Source organism: Vicugna pacos, chromosome X, assembly GCF_048564905.1.
Source record: "Vicugna pacos chromosome X, VicPac4, whole genome shotgun sequence".
Classification (NCBI taxonomy): Eukaryota; Metazoa; Chordata; class Mammalia; order Artiodactyla; family Camelidae; genus Vicugna; species Vicugna pacos.
The window spans coordinates 27,764,992-27,787,984 of record NC_133023.1 but is presented as its reverse complement, the minus strand read 5'-3'; the positions used below and the strand labels follow the sequence as shown (position 1 = coordinate 27,787,984).

The following is a 22,993-nucleotide window of genomic DNA, read 5'->3' as shown; positions in this document are numbered from 1 at the left end:
AGTTGCATGACTTTTATTTGAAAGATATACTTAATTAAAAGAATAAGGAAAACTCATCCATCTCCTTTAATTTTCAACTTTCTAGTGTAAAATATAGTAAAATGGTTAAGAATCTATGAGTTGGAGATTTCACTTCTCAGTTTCTAGGGGAATGACTAAATCATGGCACCCTGGCAACCGTGCATAACAACAGATACCACAGACACAAAGCTTAACTGTGGTGAATGTAAGTCTTGGCAGAAAGCTCTGTGATCCTCTCATAACACAAAGCATGGAGTTTCCTGAAGCACTGCTCCAAGAACATTTATCACTTGCCCCTCTATCTTCCCTGAGAGGCTATCAGCAGACAGTTTCTCATTGCCTCCTAGATTCTGATGAGGCCTGAGGCTTGCCACCTAGCTCCCTTCAGGGTAGAGTTACTGTCTACAAAACTGCTTAGTTGAAGCATGAAATTGATTATAAGCAACAGGTATCCTAGTATGCATGATGCAGTCATCTGGCTTCTCTTGTTTTGGTGTCACTCTGCATAAGGGATACAGGAATCTGGGCCCTTTGGTAACTTTCACTTTCACTGTTTATGTAAGTCATGAATTCTCCAAATGAAAAATGGGCTCAATTTTTCTTTACTGGCTGAATCTTTCAGCCTTGCCTTGCCTTGCCACAGCTGTGGGTGTTAAACCTTGGGGACATTTTTACCTTTGCTTTTTCTCTGGCTTTTACCATAGTTAGACTCATACATCATTACCACAGTTAACTTTGTACAAACTATCACCCACTGCCTTCCCTTAGGACACACACATTCAGGAATGGAGATGGAAATAGATTCTCTCGGCATTAAACTTTGGCTTAACTTCCCCAGAACCTGTGAGGAATTTCTGTTGAATAGGTGAGTTTAGCAAGCAGCATAAAGTGAATGAAGGACTTTAAAAATTAATTGAAATCTTCTCAAAATTGTTTTTAGGGAAAATTAAAGTTCACATCTAGCAGGAGTGGGGATGATTTTGTTACAGAAACGACAGGTCAACCAAGAAACAAGCACCATTAGGAGGGTTGGAGTACTCAGATGTATTACGCCAGCAGGCTCAGAGGGGCTTCTGCTCAGAAGCTCTGAGCACCTCCAAGACGTGCGAATGAGGTTTGATAGGGTAAAGTACAAGCTTGGGGTATTCGGCTAATAGGCATGGAACAGCTATAGCAGCATCTATATCACAAAAGTGGAGGCAGGGAGGCAGCAAACCAACATTCCAAAGCCAGATATGTCTCTTTGAAAATCCAGCTGGCTAGCAAAAAACATGATCAGCAAACCAACACTAATTAACTTAGACTTCCAAGTTAGTCCAGCAGAACTCAGATCAGTATTCCAATACTTAGATTTGTGAGTTATCTTGTTAGCCCAGCCTGGCTTTTCTTGTTAGCCCAGCCTGGCTTTTCCTTCACAATTTTATTCAGATATAGTATTATTAATCCCCTCAACTTGCACAAAAGGACATTTTCTTGGCTATTATGAAAAGCTCATAGGCTTAAATTTAATTGAGAACAAAAATATTTGACTTTGGGATCTTTTTCTGGGTGCATATGCTCAAATTATGTGTTAAGATACCTGTGAGTGATTTAAGATTTTTCTAGATATTCTAAAATTCATTATTAGATAAAGCCATTCATTCATTCATTCATTCAATTGATATTTACAGAGAACTTACAATGTTCCAGACATTGTTTTACGTTTTTGAGATATAGTAATTATTAAAAATAAACCCCACTATTCCTGATCTCTTGGAGCTTACATTTTATAGGACATGGCAGGCATTAATTATATCATCACAAAATAAATGCGAAAATTATAAATTCTGTATGTGCTATGAAGGGGTATGAGAGCACATAATGGAGAGTGTGATATAGTCCAAAGGATATCAGAGGAAGTGATATATCAGGTGGGATATGAAGGATGAGAATGAGTTAGGCAGAACGAGCAGGGGAGGAAAGAAGGCATCCATGCCTCTAGTATAAGGACTTATGATATGTTTGAAGAACTTACCAAAGGCCAGTGGTGCTGAAGCTTAGAGAGCAAGGGTATTAGTGATGAAGATATAGCTAAAGGCCAGCCATGAAAGGCCACAGACCATGTTGAGATATTCAGTCTATATCCTAATGGTGATGGGAAGCTATTGCAGTATTTCAAACAGAAGAGTAACATGACCAAATTTACATCAAAAAAGATTATTGCTATTCTAACAGAAAGGATGGATTGCAGAGAAGCCTTTTATGATCTACTGTAGCAGCCCAGTTTAAAGATGACAGTACATGAAACTAGGATGAAAGAGGTGGGTAAGAGGGAAAAACACCAAATTTAAGATACATAAGGTAAAATTAGTATGACTAGGTAATAGATTGGCTCTCCATGGAAGATGATGAAAAAGGGTGTTGAAGAATGACCATAATCTAAATAACATGTACTAAGTAAATAAGTTCATGGAACTATATTTAAGTTCTATGAAACACGTCTTAAAATACTGTATCCTTTTTATGAAGCCGATGGTTGGTTGTAGGACCATGAAGATTTGAGCTTCTCTTGAGTGTAGATATTCCTTTTACAAATCTGGTAGTCATATTGGAGCATATGCCTTACTGAGTGTATTAGAAAGTCTAGAATCATGTGGGTCATCCACTTCACATAAGTGTCTTAGGTATCCAGACATGTGTATCATAATTATGGCCTTTATCTTAATTTTCTTACCTTTTATTTTCTCTCTGCTCCAACTGCCTTCCCTCATTTAAAAAAATCTCCTTGATATTACATGTACCTCATAAACTACTTCAACTTGGCCTTTGGAAGAGATGGAGAATAAATATATGACACATCAATGTCAGTGCCCAGATGGCTCAATGAGAATAACGAGGAAAAAAAGAAAGAGAATCGTTTTTTCAAAGTATATTTTCACTTTTATGACAGTGACTCTATGATTATAGCTAAATTTAGTCATCAAGTTAGATGCAGAAATATGTTTGTTTATATGTTGGTGGAGCTGTTTAATCTTTTCTGTATAAATTATATCTCAGGGAATTTAAATCCACAACTGGCAGAAAGAGCCATTATTAATCATGATTTAGACAGACTCTAAGGCAGGATGTGGTACACATAATTATATAATATATAATATATATAATGATAATCCTACATATTTTCTTTTAGGAAAACAAAATATTTTCAGAAACCTAAGTATAAAAACTAAAGACTTCAAAATTATTTAATCGAGCAAAAAAGATATTTTTTAAAAACACTTAAAAATGGCATTCGAGCCTACAAAATAAAATGCATCTAGAAGTGAATGTCTGTTATCTATACATACTGAGAATTAAGCTTTGTATCTTCTGGGAAACTTTCTGGGGTTTCCCTAAGAACACTTAGGTGCTTCTTTTGTTTTGTATTTTCCTCTAGTTTTATACACACATCCACAAATATAACAACTATTAAATTATATCCTCACGTGTTCGATTGTGTGGCACTCTGCTATACTATAAACCTTTGTGAGTAGTGTTGATATATTTTCATCTATGAATTATGGGCACTTGGAATTTAGAGGATGGAGGCAAATATGTACTGCTTGTCTAAGTTCCAGTTACAGAACTAGATGTTTTGCCTATATAATTACATTCACCACTGACAACACTATGGGTAAATATTCTGATCCCCATTTTCCAAATAAGAAAAATGAGGCTGAGTCATAAAGCCAACACGTGTCAGTATCTAAGCCCAGCATTTAACTGATAAATGACATGATAAAAGGGTTCTAAGCCACAATGGCATCTAAAACCCAGATTCACTGCTTCTCTAAGAGAAATCTCATTAAAATGATAATAAAAGTTTGTCTGTTTTGTTTGTTTTAAAGCTACTAGTTAGAGGAAATCATCGATGAGCATCTGCACAGAGGCTAATATAAGAAACAAAGCTGCCTTGTAGACTTCTGGAGAAGCCATTTCCAGAAATACCTAGTTATATGGAGGGCAAAATAGGATTCAGACAACCATATTCTTCCTAGGGCCAGTGTAGGATGCCAGGCAACTGGGCATAAAAATAGAATGTTTTTCACCCTAGTGAAGTCGACCAATTGACAAACCTGTGCATATACAGGATCACAATTTAGTTGTCTATTGCCATATTATATATAAACAAGTATCACAAGTCATTAGAGTATATCCATCAACATGAAACACTAAGACCGAGATAAATATATCAGCTGACCTCAGATAAAATAAAAACAACAGAGGTAATAGAGAACGCAAAAGTCATAATGTAAAAGTCAGAGACATTTATGAAGATACTATAACCCTAATTTAAGAACAAGATGCTGTGAAATAGACATACCCAATGAAAATGAAAGTATTCTTACAAATGCATATAGATTATCTATCTATCTATCTATTTCTCTCTCTCTGGCTCTCTCTCTTTCTCTCTCTATTACCTAAAGGAAACAGTTGGAAAAGGAGGCTTGTTGATAGAGGAAAAAGCAATGACCTGAAAAATATGAGTGATAAGCTAGGATACATAGAGGACCTAATTAACAGGTTCAATATCCAACAACTAAAGGTTAGGAAATGAGAGCAGAGAAAATGATGAAAGAAATAATTTAAGACAATTTTCCAGAGCTTATGAAAAACAACTTCATAATTAAAGGACTCACACTGTACCCAGACAGTGAATAAAAAAATGACCCTCCTTGATGCATTCCAGAACAATATCAGAACACAATGAAAGATTCTAAAAACTTCCAGAGGTGTGGGGAAACAGAATAACAGATTTTCTCATCACAAACACCAAATATTATGAGGCAGGTGGAACAATTATCTCAAGAGTTATGAGGGAAAATCCTTTCAACTTGGAAAAATACCAAGTAAATATGAATCAAGTGTAAATGTAGTCAAAAGGTATGCTGAAAAACCAAAATTTGGGGATATTTACCTCTCTCACACTTTTTAGAAGGTTTCATAAAGGCAGTTTTTTTTAGCAAATAAATGAATACACTAAGAAAGAGGCAGATGCTCATTTCTATCCAAAGAGAAATAAACATTGACCAATACTGACATCTCTTCAATAGGTCTGGAAAGCTATCAGGCCAAATAAGAATGAAAGGTAAAGCGCTCTAGAATGTGAGATACCTGAAGGAAAGATTTTACGTACTTCTTTAGAATTTATTAATTTTCTCAGCTTAAAAAAGGAGGCAACAGATAGTTTGTATATTGATAGTATAAGAAATATTTACAATCTACATTTGTACTCTTGGAACAGTAATGAATAGAAGATATAACTAGTGACATTTGGTGGGAGGGCAATATATCTAGAGGAATAAGTAACCAAGATCATTAAATATTATAGCCAAACATCAAGACATTATTTCTGAAGTTGATATAACAAAAATATTGGCAAAGATACACAGATTATTTATATTTATGGAAGTAACCATTGGAAGAACTAAAACTAGACATAGTTGAAAGAGTTAAAAGTAGGTGCTAAAGTAGTGGATCTCTGGAGGTGGGGATATCAGGGGAGAAGGACTTGCTTTGCATGTTAAACTCCTCTACATATTTGAGTTATTAAAGCAGGTGCAAGTTAAATTTTGACCAAAAAAAGATAAAGAAGTTGAAAATAAGAATATATGCATATGTACAATGTGGTCAAAATATGAATACATTTATTCATCATTACACGTGGGAGTATGTATCCATGTAAATATGCCCAGTTAATGGTCACTTGGCATGTGTTAAAAACCTCATGAAGCTAATATTTATAAATATGTCTCTATTGATATAAACCATAAAAGGTGCAATGGTAAATAAAAAGGAAAAAAAGCACTGCTAAAAAATTAATGGGAAGTAGGCTGTTAGGTTTACCCAAGTGAAATATTCTCACAGACGAGTTCCTGGAGAAACAAAAGTGATACAATTATGTGCCACAGATCTTCAGGATTTCTTACAAATAGTCAAACCACAAATAACTGAATGCCAGGGACGTTGTATGAATATGATATAAACACACACACAGTACATGCAGCTATCAGTTAAATAAGAGTGCCAACTCTGGATTTATATTGGCTGGTTTTGAATCTCTACTTCATTTAATAGCAGGGAAAAGTGAGTAAATGATACAATGTCCTTGTGCCCAATGTTTTCTTCTATAAAATGAAGACACTAATATGGTTGCCAGGATGATTAAATATGAAAAGGTACATAAAGTGCATACTATATCATACAGAGCACATGTTTAACAGGTATTAAGTATTTTAATATTTACATATATACTGCATTTATTTTGTAAATATCCAATTATGCATATATTATAATAAACATATGCTTGTACATATAAAAAGACTGGAAGGAAATTAACTAATAAATTAAATGTGTTTATCTGATGAGATTCTAGGCAATTTTTGTTTTCTTTATATTTTTCTGTAACAGTCAAATTTTCAACAACACAGGTATACAGGTTTCACATTAAAAATAGAAACTATAAATGTTAGCTTCACTAACAAGACATACAGTCTTAAGCTAAAACATCAGAGGTTTAGGGCAGTTGTTAGGAAGAATTTCCATATAATGAGAGCTCTGAAATACTGGAAGAGGTTATTAGGTTTATGAGTGAACAAAGCAGGAAGAGGGGAACCTTAATCCTTTTCATTTGTATCATCCTATTTGAAGGACAGAATAGATCTCAATGATCAAAGTACTGAGGGAAGACAAATGGTACCATGACAATATCCAAATGAACTAGTATCACCAAAATTGTGTTTTATAGCAGACATAGAAGTATAACTAGGAAAATGAGTGGATTGTTTTTACAAGGAGTTTTATTCTGAGATATGATTTATAATATAGAAACAGGTGAGTGGAGAATTGTTTTTCTCATATTTAATTCAATCTGGGTAGAGTTCAGACCATGAATATTCACATTTTATAAATGATATACTCCTTTAGCATGGAGCAGCAAAGCAGCAACTGAAGAAAATGAGCACAAGCTAATGACACAAGCCAAGGGCACTACTGCAACTGGGCTCCTTCATATTTTAAAACACAATTAAAAATGGCTCCCCTTTCCAATTATTTCTGTGTTTGATATACCAGAAGTAATAAAGACTATAATGTGAAAGGTAATTCAGGTCAATGTATAGTTCAAAAACCAAAAAGATAACTAAATAAATAATTAGTAGTTATAATCTGTCGCTTTGCACAAGGTAAAAAATAATCAAATACAAAGGCAAAGAATAAAATTCAAGCCTAAAATTCATTTCTTTTTCAAGTCCATTAGTGGTTATCAAATCTGTCTAACCTTGTGGTACTGACACGGCTCTTCTCATATCATCCTTGTATTATGTAATAAGAGCATTTGCCATCATTAACACTTATTAGCATATGAAATAGGATTTGTTGATCTAGGAAGAGTAACATATTATGCTTATAATTAATTTTTGAAGACTATTCTCTGAGGTTTTCATTTGTTCTTTATTTGAGAATGGGTGAGGAGTAGAAACATTAAACAAGTATCATGTGAACAAAATCAGATAAAAATGAGACTTTACAGAATACTATCACAATTTAGGAGTGTACCAGATATACATATACAATGATTATGAAGGGCTAGAGAAAAATGGCAACATTGGGGGTGTCTTTTGAGGCAAGATAATTAGTTTTTACTTTTATTTTTCTTCCTACTTTCATAGGTTCTACATTTTCTACAATAAGTACACAGTGCTTTCATAATCAGAAGCAACTAAATACTGTATATTTAGCACACACTGACTCCCATTTCCTGCAGGAAACAGAACTATAGTACATAAAGAACTTAGAGTCTATTCTCTGTGGAGCATATGCATGCAACATAAACTAAAATTAAATGCATACATAAAAAGCAGATGCTTTATAGTGTTAGAATTGTCTTAACAAAATTGGTGAGGGATCTCAATAATATGAATAATTTATCTCTGTCTGGAGTGATGATCTTTTCATTTCATACTAAAAACAAATCTGGGTCACTCTTTTATAATTATAACACACATTAAATCTCTAGGGTTCATATGTTCAGTAAAACAAAATTTAAAAAAAAACAAACTTACTTTGGGGAAATTGTCACAACATTCCCTTCCTGGGAGAGGGAGAAATCAGAGGCATCTCTTCCGACAATTGTAGCATTATACACTAATCTCTTGAAGCTTGGATTTTTCAGTAGAATCTATATTGAAGAAGAAGAGAGTATAAATGAGATCATGAATTTTAAAAATATATAACTTAAAATTTTTTATTTTTATCAAAGAGATATTTTAATCATTATTTATTCTTAGTATACTAAATGGAAGAAAGCAGACTTTGTATTTAAAGATAGTGTGGTGTGTGTGTGTGTGTGTTTTTCAGAGTGGGCAGGGAGAGGAAGCTTTCAGGTAAGGACATGACAGATATAAAAAAATTTGATCATCCAAAATTTCAAGTCCAAAGTTAGCAACTTGGATTTTAATCTTACTGCAAAGGGAAATCTTTGAAGAATTTTAAAAAGGGAATTTATTGCTTATATAATCCAATTTATAAAAAGGTTAATCTGGCTGCTCAGTGTAGAAAGCATCATAAGGAGTTAAGGTTTAAAATCAGAGGTCCAAGATGAAAAGGATGGTAGCCTCATCTAGAAGTGGTAGTATAGCTAAGGGTTGGCTGTCTTTTCCTTCCTGACACCAACCATTTTTGAGAAGGAGTTACTTTATTTTCAGGGAGTATTTCATGAAAAACGTTAAGTGCTTATGTAAACTATAATGGGGATTTTAAAAAACACACACATTAGAAAGACATGAAGTTATCATGGAAAGTAATGACCCAGAGGAGGGAGAAGACCTTGGGGAAGTAGATGACTGGCCAAACTAGAGTAAAGAAAAGATGACTGCACTTACGCGGTCCAGGAACTACAGTCATAGATAGAATGTGGTAGAGATCTGTTCAAAGATTAACTACTTTTATATTTCAATGAGAACTTTGGTAACCTAACTACCATGACAAGTATGTTGTTGCTGAAGAGTTTCTACCTTCAGTTTTCCCACAAATTTGGGGGGTCTCATGTTGCTCACTGCCTATAGATCTCAGTAACAATGGAGGGAAGATAATGCTAGTGTTATTTGTTATGTATGTATGTGTGCATTTAAAGTATTAGTTAACAGATCTAGTGATTTAAGTCACAGAGAGCTAATTTCCATTTTCTGGAAGGAAATGTTGAAAATAATAGTAGATTCACTATGAACTGTTATTGGTTTATAGTCCTGGAACTTCTATAAGCAGCCTTGATTGCTTAAGGAAGCTACTCACTCTCATTATGTTGAATGAATGAATGAATGACACAAAGGCTTTGGGCCCATCTGTGGTCATTCCACCCAACTCCTGGATTTCATGTAGAGTGGTGAGTGGCAGATGGGGAGAAAAGAAAGTCAGCCAAGGAAAGCAAGCAAGCTTTGGAGCCTCAATTCCCCTTTAGCAATGACAGCCATCCCCTTACTATTGTGCTCCTGTATAAATTTTGTTTAAAAAAAAAAAAAAAAGACTTCAACTGCTTTTAAAAATATCTCAGAAGATCACCGCACTCTACATTTTTTCACTGATTACTACATTGTTTAATGGGCCCAATGTGTATTCTATGTTTCTATATGTGACATATAGCTACAAAAATACTTTTTCAATTATAGTAGCCATTGCTTCAGATTTTTCTTTCTCCTGGAGGGTTGAAAGTGTTGAGAAGGACATTCTACGACTTAGGCACTGCCATTTACAGTGCTGTTCATGCACATGGGCACATGATGCCATAGATTCTCAGCGATTTCCAAATCAGTGATTTTCTTCAATGAAATTTAAAATCAAAGCATCTTGTAATTGATATTTTATTTTGCATTTCTTTTCAATTTTTAGTTTCCTTCAAAAGCTGTCTGTATGTTCTCATCTATAATCTCAACGTGTAAACATTATTTCTAGTAAACAGTTAACTGTGAAAAGATTTCATGTTTCCATTTTAATATGCTTTCAGTTGATTTTTAACATTACAAATAAAATTTATGTATAAAATGAACTTGTGTTATTAGCTACTCTTTCAAAACAATACCAATCAAATGACATAAAGAAATTCAAACATGTGGACAGGATTAGAAAACTAGTAATAATAAGTAATATTACTTAAGTGTAATAAATCACTGCTTAAATCTAATTCAGAGTCCTCCTATCTTCTGCAGGCTTAAGTAAAGCATTTCTAACTCTTCAGAAATTTGACTGTGAAGTCAGAAGGCCTCTCCAATATAATTACAGCTCTCGACTAGTTAGTACCCGAAGTCCTCAAATATCATCACACTTAGTGAATTATCATAGAAAATACTGTTGAAAAAATTCTCTAAAGAGTTGTGTATCTCTTTTTCCAACAAAAAAGGAAAAGTAATAAAATTGAATAAAGGGATCATGTCTCAATTTTTGGTAACAGAAAATCAAGAGGAGTGGCTTTCCTTTCCCTAAATTGAGCCCTTTACATTTTGAGACAAGGACCTGACTTTTTCTTGATTTTTAACTGAATCCTTACTAACCATCACTCAGACATTCACAGATGCTGCAGTTATTTTCCCAATGAGGTTACACTGACAAATCAAACAGCACCAGGACATCTCTTTAGAAGACCAGATATGGACATGTTTTGCATTGAAAGTATAAGATTACCACCCCACAAACTGACTATGAGGAGGAATACTTTAAATAGCCTGAGGAAAGGAATAAACATGATTCGACCAAAGAGGTAAATTATCTTTCGTACATAGTAAGATTCTATCAGCCCATACTGTCCTGAGAAAGAAGCAAGGAGAGACGTGCAAGTCTGGTTGAAGATTTTAGGAAAACTAGTAAAAGGAATAGTCTTAGATAAATACAAGCAATCAAAACTTGTATGCTAGAAGATATTTCACAAGTATTCAAATGAAACAAACTGTTTGAAAAACGAAGTGAGATTGATGATCCCTGACAAGATATTTCTCAATTAAAGTGAACATCTGCAAAACATGGACATATTTATACAGATTTTTTTATGGTCATAGGACTCCAAATTTCATTTTTATTTTTTTCCTGAATATTAAAAAATTCACTGTTACACATGTAACAGCTCCAGGATACATAAAATCCTTTAGTAGGAATTAAGTGGTCCTGCTTAGGAGTGCTTTCATTATTACTTCCCTTTCCATATCCTCATCTGAAGAAAATCCATCTGGATGTGTAAACTTCCCTAAAGGGAAGTCAGGCACACTCTGATCACAAGTTTCCACTTATGCTGTCAGTCCTTTTGTACATGAAATGGATCTCAAGTTTCCTGAAAAGATCTGTCTTCAAAGTGCTTAATTTTCATTTTCCATCTCCCCACCCTATGCCTGAAATGAATGCAAGAGTCATCATTCCATTGTGGGTGATGATTATTATTAAGGAAAACTTCTCCTTTTCACTCTGTTATACCTTTGGTTTAGAAGGAGCAATATTTGCTAAGGCTTTTGTATGATATATCACACTGATACTTTTGTTAATTTTGGAGTGGGAAAGAAACAGCTAAAACCCCGTTTAACTCCATGTATATTTTGGTCCTAATGATATCCTTACCGCTGTCAGCACAGTTTCATGAAGAGTACAATGAAAGGGCACCACCTTCTTGGGGAGATATGTAGGCAGTCTTTCATACATGTAGACACAAAACATGAGCATCAGGATTGGATTAGGATCACAGATGTCAGTGGCCTAGTTTCAAAGAAAAGAAATATAAATTAGAGGATTTACAGATAAAATATATAAAAAGACCTAAAGCACAGTACATCAATTATTGAATTACTTAAAACATCTTAAAATGTTATGAATTGACAATGACACTGAAATGGAGATACAGCAAACAGAATAGTGCTTTTAATCAAAGCAGCTTGACCTATGTGCTAAAAGATGAATTAGATGTGTTCTAAATATAACAATGACCTCACAGCCTCAAAGGCTCCATAAAAGCTAGTCAGAGTCCAGAAAAATACTATGCACTAGAAATACTGGCTAATGTGACTAAGATATCATTCCTGACTTAAAGTATATAATGCAGTAAAAGATAACAAAAGTACACAAAGTACTAAGGGAAAAGATGGTAAGAGATTATCAAGCAATAGCCCAAGGGAGGAAGTAGCACATGAGATGGCCTCAAAGAATGCTTGGATTTTAAATAGGCTGGTGATATCGTGCGAAGAAAAGGAATATCCTACCAGAAAGGCAAAGAACTACAGGGCAAGGATATAGGAAGTATACTGTTTGTTCAGGAAAGAAGTACAATTTGCATCATGCATAAGGTAAGAAGGGACAAGTAGTGGAGAAAAGACTAAGGAGGGCCAGGCCACATAGGGGTGGGCGTGGGTGTCAGAGCGAGAGACGTGATTTTGGAACAAGAAATAACACAAGAGTAACAATTCAGGCAGATCAGGTGCAGGGGAAGGAGGGTGCTTGGATGAGTACTTGGCCCAGAACAGACAATTCATAATAAGGCAGAAAATGTAATTGTACTGATAAACAAGATAAATTAGTGATGGCTGTTCGAAGAGATTTGAGATAGAATCCAGAATTACAGAGGAATAACACCAGGGACAATCAACATAGCCAGAATGTCTATTGAAGCCAAAATGTAGAGTCAGGAACAGAAGGAAGAAGGATTCTATCAGTTTATGTAGCATCTATGATCTCCTAGAAAAAGGTAGAGGTAGTGGGGAAGAAGTATTCATAGCGATGAAGTATTGGGATTGGTCTGTGACAAAGATTCAAAGACATATAAAACACCACTAATTAGCAAGCAACCCTGTCACTGTCAATCAACACAGAGCTCCATACACTTCCATAAACTAAAGATCTACTATGACTTAGTGGCACACATTCCAAATGATCTGGGCCTGGTCTGAGAATGCTAACAGTGCCAGAGCCAAAGATACTTACTGTGTTATGTGAACTAAAGCACTTGACTCCGAAATTTAGTAGCAGTTACCAGAGAATAATGATAGCCCCTTGGATCATCTGCTAGTCCATGTCCCCAAATACATTTTTTTTCCTTCTTTGAAAGATGAAAAAGGTTTGTTCTTTCTTGTTTTGTCAATAAGCAGTAACGCTAACCAATAAAGGTGCCTCGGGAGGGAATTATTAGGAAGGGAAAGAGGAGCAGGTAGAAAGTTGCCAGTGAGTATGATTTGGGGGAAACTGAGAGATATACCAGGACCCCAAAGTTTCTCATCAGTACTCTGTCATCTCACATTTCTTCACTAAAGACAATGTTAGTCAACAAATGTAGGAAAATTATTCAACATAAGAACAAACTAAAAAATGGAATACAGAGTTTCCCACAAAGTGAAGAGTATGGCCCAGCTGGGCCCTGTATGATGGGCCAGCCTCCAGGTAGGATCCAAAGAGGACTATCAAGGATGATGGGAAATGTGCTTCTTGGGGAAGGGGTAGAATTAGTGGCAGAAGACTCTGGGCCCCAAGTCTGAGGTCAGTAAATGTCTTTTGAACACTGTTTTAGTGAATACAGCATAAAATAATGGAGGTAGCAATATAAAAGTATTCCAAAAACTCATCTTTGAAAAATATAAATGTGTAAGCACATTTGACTGTCCTTCATGATTGGATTACTGCATTCTATTGGTTCTTATTTTGTAGTTGGCTTTATTCCTTTGACAACTATGTAAGTTTGAAAAGCTAAAGATCTAACCTGTTCTTAGAAACAATAATTAGTACAGATACGTAAAGTAAAAAGATGTGCAGTCTACTGTATATATGTATTTAAATGGAATATAATGTGTATGTGCAGTCAAACTGTAATAATTCTACCTAATAAAACTGAAAAAGGAGAAAAAAAGAAAAATGTGTAATAGGATGAAGATGTAGTATTTTGGAAATGAAAAAAATGTTTACCTTAATGGAAAAATATATTTGTTAATTAGGGTATTAGACTGAAAAACCACAGAAAAGAGCATTCTTACCTTTCTTTATGATAGATTTCAATGAAAATAATCTAAAGAAATTGTATTTTAGTCAACCCTAAGCTTAAAAAGCCAAACATCAAAATAAGTTAGGTGTGTTTAAACAAGATTTTCATGTGAGATACCTTTAAAAGGTATAATCATTACTTTCTCTATACAGTTCTAACCTAGAAGAACTTCACTTGTATTGATCTATTTTTCCCCGATGATATTTTCCTACTGGACTAACAGAAGACAGGGAATTTAAAGAAAAAAAAGCCATAATAGAGAAAAATGGTGGAATAGAAATCTAGTAAACTAAATTTAAGTCCTGTTACAGCACACTGCCATAATCTTGACTAAATCAACTGGTTTCCCTAGGCCTCAGTGTCCTCATCAGTAACTAGAAGAGATGAGATGGTCTGGAGCTTCATGTTGGGTTTAATTTGCTATGATTTCAAGACATCACCACCTTTAAAACTAGACACCAACCATAACTAGCAGTACCCACTGACATGCTGTGTGATCCTACCGAGAATACCATTGATTGTCTTCCCAATAACAATTTCATTCTTTCTTCTCTACTAAGAATCCCAATTTTTGTGGCTGTTTCATTACCTTCATCAAATATTGGTTTAACTATGAGCATGGGATGCAATCATGGTCAATGATACACGATCGAAAGTAAACTGCAAGACCACTGGGAAAGCCTGCCTTATGGAACATCAGACGCACAAGAAGAGGTGCTATTCAACTAGCCCCAAGAATAGCTGTATGATGGTGTTACATAAGAATTTCAGTAGGAACTTTGTGGTTATTAGCACACATGCTTAAAACAAAGCCATTAGGCTGAGAAGGCTGAGCTGAGGAAAAATGAATCTCTGATACCTTTGTTGAGGAACTGAATAAATATTCCTATTATCTTCTACTGCCTGAATTCATCTTATTTAAATACTGAATTTTTTAATTTTTTAAACACTTTTACTCATGAAGGCTGAAAGCATCCAAGTTGATATAAATGAACAAAATTTTTAAGAGAAAGGTTAGACTATCTGTTCACCCTTAGCTTCCATTACTACTCAGTGAATTATGTGTAGTAAAATCTCCAGAAGTGTTAAATATATATCCATCTCTCTACATGAGGGAATAAAAAAAATTCTATGCTGAATCCAAATAATTTGTACAATATTTTTCCTTTAAATATAAAGCATGTCATGTAAGGGAGGATAGGTAGTGACTGTTATATTTCCAGCTGGCAGGATTCCTCAACAGGACATAACAGTGGCATAGAAACTTATCCAACTTATTCAATAGGTGTAAAGAAGGATATAATAAATAAGAAACTTAAACATTAATAAATAAGTCCAATGGTGAATTTCACAAGATTCAAATATGGACCAGGGCTAAGCATCAGCATTAGCATTAATTCACTATGGTTAAGTTAATTTAAGGGTGATTTTTTTTTTAAACCTTGCCATTTAATGTAGTTAGTAAATTCAGTCTGATAAAAAATTAGGCAAATACAATTGGCTGGTTAAAAAGCTTTGTAACTATTAACTAAGTTAATTGTCAGTTTCTCCATTCATCAAATCTAGGGTATCTTCTCTACATTTTTATGTAGTAGATACACAAATATTAAAATCTTTTTTGGATACACAATAAAATAAAGATTTTTCAGTCAATATATCTGAGGAAATCAAAAAGCAAAGGAGAGAATCACAGTGTATGATGAATTATATTTTCTCAACAAAGATATTTTAAGTTTCTTGTGAACCCCTACCAAATTCTCAAAGGTCACCTTAAATACCCAGTGTCCCACACAACTCTTCTTGGTTCACTTATCAGAATGGTTTCTCTTTCCCTTTGATTCCCATAGCACAGTTTCTATGTCTTTGTGGCATAAGCTATCTGCTTTGTACCAGCTTTTTTTCACATACTTGTCGCTATTAGTCAGTAGCATTTCTGAAGACATGAGTGTGGTTAAACCATATCTGTATCCCTTGCAGGGTCTATCCAGTATATTTCATGGAGGAGATTCAATTTGTCAAACTGACAGGAACTGTAATACTTTTCGTCCTCCAAACTAAAGTATTTAATTAGATTTTATCTTTGAAACTCTTATAAAAGAACTCTCTGATCAAAATCCTTGATTACAGTATCTCTTTACAACTCTACCAATATAAAAGATAAATGTCAGACCTGGTACAAGCTGACTTTACATGTAAGTGACTTTAATATGAGGAAAAAGCAAGCTATTATGAAACATCATTTCTCTAGCAGGTGTAAGGAAGCACCTTATACTGAGCCACAGGTGGGCACTGGCATCATCAATTTCTCTGCATCACAGAATGGAAAACTCAAGTTACTTGTGTGGTCCTTCTGTGTCCTTTTGTGGCTGGTCACCAATCTTGGAAACCTCACAATGTCTCCTATATCAGTTTATTTTAAGTCCCCCTTAAAATGAGATGAGTAGAGAAAATATTTTTTCCTTAGTCAACTGAAACTGCATTTTTATTGTTCTGTATTCCTTGTCTCCTTTCCCTTTCCTCTCAGTCCATCCTCAGCACTGTTATAGGAGTAAACACCTTTATCCTCATAAGACCCACATGGTAAACTCCTGACTTTTTACCCTGATATCCAAAATCCCAATACATGTCGATGTCTATTTTTCCATTCCCAAACTTCAGCTATGACAACCTTTTCACACAATTTTCTTCATGTATGTTGTTTGTCCACATTCTACATTCTGCTTATGCCTCTAGGTACACACGTTCCTTCTCTCTTACCACTACCAACCCAAATCCAACCTGTCATTCAAGACCCCAAGTAAGTCCTGCCTTCTCCAGGAAGCCTTTAGTGGATCAATCTAGAGCATACTGGTCTCTTCCTTTATCTGAGTTAAACATTTTATTTTTTTCCTACACTGACAATTAAATTAGTAGAACATTATTTATCATTTAACTTGCATATATGTTGATAATTCAATGAGCTTGTATATTCTTCAAAGTCAGGAATCAATTTGTTATGCTACTTCATTACTCTAAAGTAACAAAGGGCTCAAAAATGGTAAGCATATAATACGGTTTCTATTGTTGCTATCGAGGACATGATGTGAAAGGCCTGATGGAATTAGAAGTTGGAGGTCCAAACATAAGAAAAATCTACATTGACATTGTGACCTCAAGACAAATATTTATTTTAAAACAAAGTCAAACATTTTCTTTTTTCTTACTAAATAAGATGATAATATAACATCTCTATTCAAACAACTATGCTTTTTAAATTCATTCTTAGGGCTCAGGTAATACTAATAAAGCACTTAAACTTTATTGCCATGGTTCAAGAAGACTGGACCTATCACTAGAACTACTTGCTTATTATGCATACTTAGATGTACATAATTACACACACTGAAAAATATCCAGTGATTTCAATGAGGTCATAGTTCAATTTCCCCATTTTAGCAATATCCTATGAAAAGACTATTTCAATTTAGCTTTAAAATAAACAAAGGAATATGATAAAGGAGTTGATTAACATTTTTATAAAGATGATATAACAAATGGTCAACAGGTACATTAAAAAGATGCTTAACGTCACTAATCATGATGGAAATGTAAATCAAAACCACTAGGAGATACCACCTCACACCTGTTAGAATGGCTATCACTGAAAATACAAGAGATAACAAGTGTTAGTGGGGAGGTGGAGAAAAGGGAACCCTTGTATACTGTTGGTGGGAATGCGAATTGGTACAGCCATTATGGAAAACAGTATGGAGATTCTTCAAAAAACTAAAAATAGAAACACTATATGGTCTAGCAATCCGATTCCTAAGTATTGTATGATTTCAGTTATATGCAGGACCTAAAAAAGCCAAACTCAAAAAACCAGAGAGTTAAATGATGGTCACCAGCGGATGCAGATGGGGGAAATGAGGAGATGTTGGTCAAAAGGCACAAACCTTCAGTTATGAGATGACTAAGTCTGGAGGATGTAATGTAAAATATGGTCATTATACTTAATAATATTCTGGACTGTACACTTGAAATTGATTAAGAGAGTAGATCTTAAGTTTTCTCACCAAAAACAAAAAAAGGTAACTATGTGAGGTGCTGGATGTTGATATGTTAATTAACTTGATCATGATAATCATTTCATATTATATATGTATATTAAATAATCACATTATATACCTTAAAAATCACATTGTACAAACTAAATACATGTAAGTTTTATTTGCCAATCATACCTAATAAAGCTAGAAAAAATAAGAGAAGAAATTCATAAAATATTTATAGATGTGTGCTTTTAAGGCACCTACCTGTATGTCCATGTCAAAGCCAATCTCACGGAGAACATTCACAATAATCAAGCAATTGTGCAGATACTGTTCAGAACTTTTCGGTTGTGTGTACATATTTACAAAATGAGACTCAATCTGGAAAAGACAACAATCAAACCTTTTAGAAATGGAATAAAAATTACTGCTTTTTAACTGTTCTCTGTAGTTCAGCAAAGAATAATTTAAATACTAACATTTGTCACAAGCAGACTATTGCAATCAAAATACAAGAATAAACAAAAAGGGAATGCTAGCCATTCAGATGCAGGTGTGACTAAAAATTAAAATACTTAAAAGAATTACTTTGCAGAAAATATTTTGAATTATAATTACTAAGTTCTTTCAAATAAGAGAAGGCTACTCCACATAAAAATGACTCTTACCAAAAATGGGCAATAGGCTCCCAACAGCGTTGCAAAAACAAGGCCATCTACAAGGTCTCTATCAAAATTTACTATCCATCTTTCAGACGGAATAACACCTGTTTCAAAAAACAGAGAGAATAAATATAACAAGAATTTTGCTTTCCTAAAAATATCTTCTTACGGACATTTGACCAACAGTCAACGAAAACAGTGCCTTTGCCTAGAAGAGAAAAAGCATGATATTTTGGAAATAAAAGCAAAGCTTAAACCTCAGAAGCTTAATAACAAGCATGTATCTGTAACATATTATGGGCAACTGCAGGCTGTCTCCTTTATTTCTACTGCAGCCACTTTAAAGAATAACTACCATACAGTAATGGAAGAAAAATCCAATATTTCAAAATTAACCATTCTGTTGAGTACTCTGAAGTTCAAATGTTTGATCAATGATCATCAACATGGGTAAGGAGGTTCAGAAGGCATGGGGCTTTCTGTAACTCTAAAGTTTCAGGGCCAGTTTCGCTATGTTGCATTAATTTCTCCACATGTAGGGTAAGTATGGGGAAGGGGTTAGAGATTTACAGCTTAAAGAAACAAGAGCTGACCTATAAAAGACAACACAAGATGGAAGACTAATAAAAGGGATTTTCAGTTACAGAAATGACTGCTATGTTGAGATTAGAAAAAAAAGTGAAAGTATCTGGATATTTAGATAAAGAGACTGTCCTATACTAGGGAGGGTGGGAGGGTGATTTAGACATCAGAAATTACTGCTACGTTGAATGTGACATTTTCTTTTTTAAAATGTTTCCAAAGGGACCTAGGGTTTGAAATGACTTCTTGTTTGAAGACAAGGGGAAAAACGTAATCTTCATAAATCCCCGCAAATCCTTTGATTCCCATTTTCTGTGAAGAAATCATGATGGGATATGTTCATGACATGTATGTAACTTCACAAAGTAGGGCTGTTTTACATCTGGATCTGGAAGACTTAATTTTTTTCCAGAACCATAGATGTCCCTGATACTTCACAGAAACAGTGCCTGGTGCATTTTCAACTGAGATGCTGCAAACTTGGAAGTTTCTACACAATTTCTATAGCAGATTATTGCCAAATCAGCCTAGCAAACAAAAATCACTAAGAATTTTCAACTAACATACAGCTAACAACATATTTTTCCAAGTACTTTATTCCTGACAGAAACCTATAAATTATTGTATGTCTGATAGAAGACGTGATACAATCAAAGTAATTACTGTAAAATGGACACTTCCAGTTTGCTGAATAATTATAACCTAAATGTACTTCTTGATGTATATTTGCCACCCATGATTTTTAATGAAAGCAAAGGGTCTCAACTCTGTAGCCAATATTCATTTTTCTATGAACTAGAAACAATTCTAACTTTAGTCTGAAAAAGGCAATTTACTAGCCCTTTAAATTTGTAGTGAGTCAGTCAGTTAGCAGTGGATATAGACTGTGTCCCCTAAATATCCCATCCTTATTTTGTACCGACATCAGAGAAGGGATAGAAATTCCCCTGTAAGGGTTTAACATCTTCTTGAGGGAAGATTACACCCACAAGATGAAAATAACTAATGAAAAATTTCCTAACTAAAGAAGCATTTTCTAACTAGAAGCTAATGAGTAGATAACAATATAGCAAAACCTAAGTGTTATACTGTTACTTTCGGCTCCACCAACTACAATCCAGCACCACAGGATTCATTATGACCTTCCTTTCCCCTTTCCTCATTTCTAAGTTCTTTTTTTCAACAGTGAAAAACCTGGCTCTCACTATCTAAAACAGATTTACTTTGTTAATTGTTCAGCCACAGTAGACGTACATAGCATTTTTAAAATTGCAAAGCCATCCCCTTATGAGAAACCAGAGAAACATACATATGTAGAGTTCTTTTTGTCTTTAGTTCTACACTATGCAGTCATGGTATTGTATTCAAGAGATAATTAAGTCAGTGCCTTTCTTTTCCATCACATTCAGTGAGGTTGTCAAACACTTGTAATGCAGTTAGATTCATCTGTCACAGTCTGCATTCCATCTTGGATTACTACTTCTATGTATTGGTTGATTAAAAAAAAAACAGACACACTAACATTCACCCTTTGTGGATTTTGAGAGAGATACTGTCATGTATTTACCACCGCATTTCCACACAGAAAAGTCTGGTCACCCTCAAAATTTTAGAGTCAAAATGTGTCACAGGATTTTCATGGAGATTACATTGAACCTTTAGATCAGTTTGACATCATAACAGTATTTAGTCTTCCAATGTCATGTGCATGGTATATTTCTCTATTTAGTTATCTCTGATTTTTTTCATCAATGTTTTGTAATGTTCAGCACATACATCGCACAGATATTTCCTTAGGTTTATACTTAAGCCACTTTATTCTATGGTAAATTATATGTATATAATTTCAAATTCCAATTGTTTACTGCCATTATATAGAAATAGAATTTATTTTTGTATACTGATCATATATCCATTCTACAACCTTGATAAACTCTTACACCAGTTTATCCTTAGGGCCCTGGTGAAAACTCACTGCAGCTACCAAAAAACTTAAAATAACAACAACAACAAAAAAACCCATCTCTAACCCTGGGAATGAGGCTGGAATTTGACATGACAGTCAAGTAGAAAATCCCAAAAAATCTATAGAGAAGCTTCTAGAACTATAGTATGTTTTTATGTTAGTTCCTTTGATCTAGGCCACTCTCCTCTCTACTCCAAGGTTTTGCTCCCCAATGTGTGCTATGTGAATCAGCAGCACTTTCATCAACTGAAAGCTTGTTGGAAATGGAGAATTTCAGGCCCCACCCAATACCTACTAAAACATAAAATCAGTTTAACACGATCTCCAAGTGATTTACACTCACATTACTGTCAGGGAAATGTTGGTCTAGGGTTGTTATTTGGAGAGAGAACCAGCAGTCTAATCTGGTCCCCGTTTGTCAGGAATCAGAAAATTCAAGTGATGGTCTGCAGATTTTTAAAAATTTTAATTTGAAAGTTATATTTTTATGTTTTTAGATTATATCATGTCAAATATTCAGAAATATTACATTGATAAAAATGCTGGTCTTAACAGTATTGTGAATTAGAGATATGGCTATTAAACATAAAATTGAATCATTTTACACACTGAAGGACTAAGTGCATTCACTTATTTCTACCAATATAATTATATAAATATTTTGGTGATTGTAACAGGATATTTTTATAACAGCTTTATTAATATATAATTAACATATAATAAATTTCACCTAATTCAACTGTCCAGTCCATTGTTGTTTATTGTTTTCAGAGTTGTGAGATCATTACCACTATATAATTTTAGAATATTTCTGCCAACATATAAAGAAACCCAAACCTATTAGCTGTCAGTTACTTCCTATTTCCTTCTGCCCTCATCCCCTGGAAAAAACTAACCCACTTCTGACGCTATGATTTGTCTATTCTGGACATGTCACAAACATGGAATCATAAAATATGTATCCTTTTCTGTTCTGGCTTCTTTCATTCAGCATAATGTTTTCAAGGTTAAAGGGTGTGGCATGAATCAGTGCTTCATTCCTTTATATGGCTAAGTAATATTCCACTCTATGAATATACCATATTTTGTTTATCCATTCATCAGTTTATGGGTATTTGGATTATTTCCACTTTTTGATTATTATAAATAATACTGCTATAAACATTTATATAAGAGTTTTTGTGTGAACATGTTCTCAGTTATCTTCAGTATAACCCAATGAGTGAAATTTCTAGAATATATTGTTAATCTACTTTCAATATTTTAAAGAAACTGCTGTTTTCCAAAGTGGTTGCACACCAGTTTACAATCTATCTAGCAATGTATGAGGTTCTAATATTCATAAATCTTTACCAACACTTGTCATAGTATGTATTTCCTTTTTGTGTGTGTAATTTTAGTCTTACTAGTTGGTGTCAAGTGCTACATCACTGTGGTTTTTGCTTTGCATTTCTCTAATGACTAGTTACATACAGCATCTTTTCATGTGCTCATCGGCCATCTATCTTCTAATTTGTAGAAATGTCTATTCAAATCCTTTGCCCATTTTTTAATTGGGTTTTTTTTTCTTTTTTTTAGTTTTATTTATTTATTTCTATTTGCAGGAGGTACTGGGGATTAAACCCAGGATCTTGTGCATACTAAGCATGCACTCTAACACTTGAGCTATACCTTCCCCCCTGTTTTCTTATTGTTGAGTTTTAAGTGTTTTTTGTAT

General features: G+C 34.2%; 1 protein-coding gene across 1 annotated transcript in view; it reads right to left on the bottom strand.

Annotated features, from left to right (window-relative positions):
* The window catches only part of CFAP47 (cilia and flagella associated protein 47), a 421,952-nt gene that overhangs the window by 208,495 nt on the left and 190,464 nt on the right, over positions 1-22,993 (bottom strand). Inside the window, exons 34-37 of the mRNA XM_072956043.1 lie at positions 18,735-18,832; positions 18,331-18,447; positions 11,635-11,769; positions 8,103-8,218 (exon numbers count right to left, since the gene is read on the bottom strand). Coding sequence (XP_072812144.1) covers positions 8,103-8,218; positions 11,635-11,769; positions 18,331-18,447; positions 18,735-18,832 — 466 coding nt within the window. The remainder of the gene's footprint in view (positions 1-8,102; positions 8,219-11,634; positions 11,770-18,330; positions 18,448-18,734; positions 18,833-22,993) is intronic.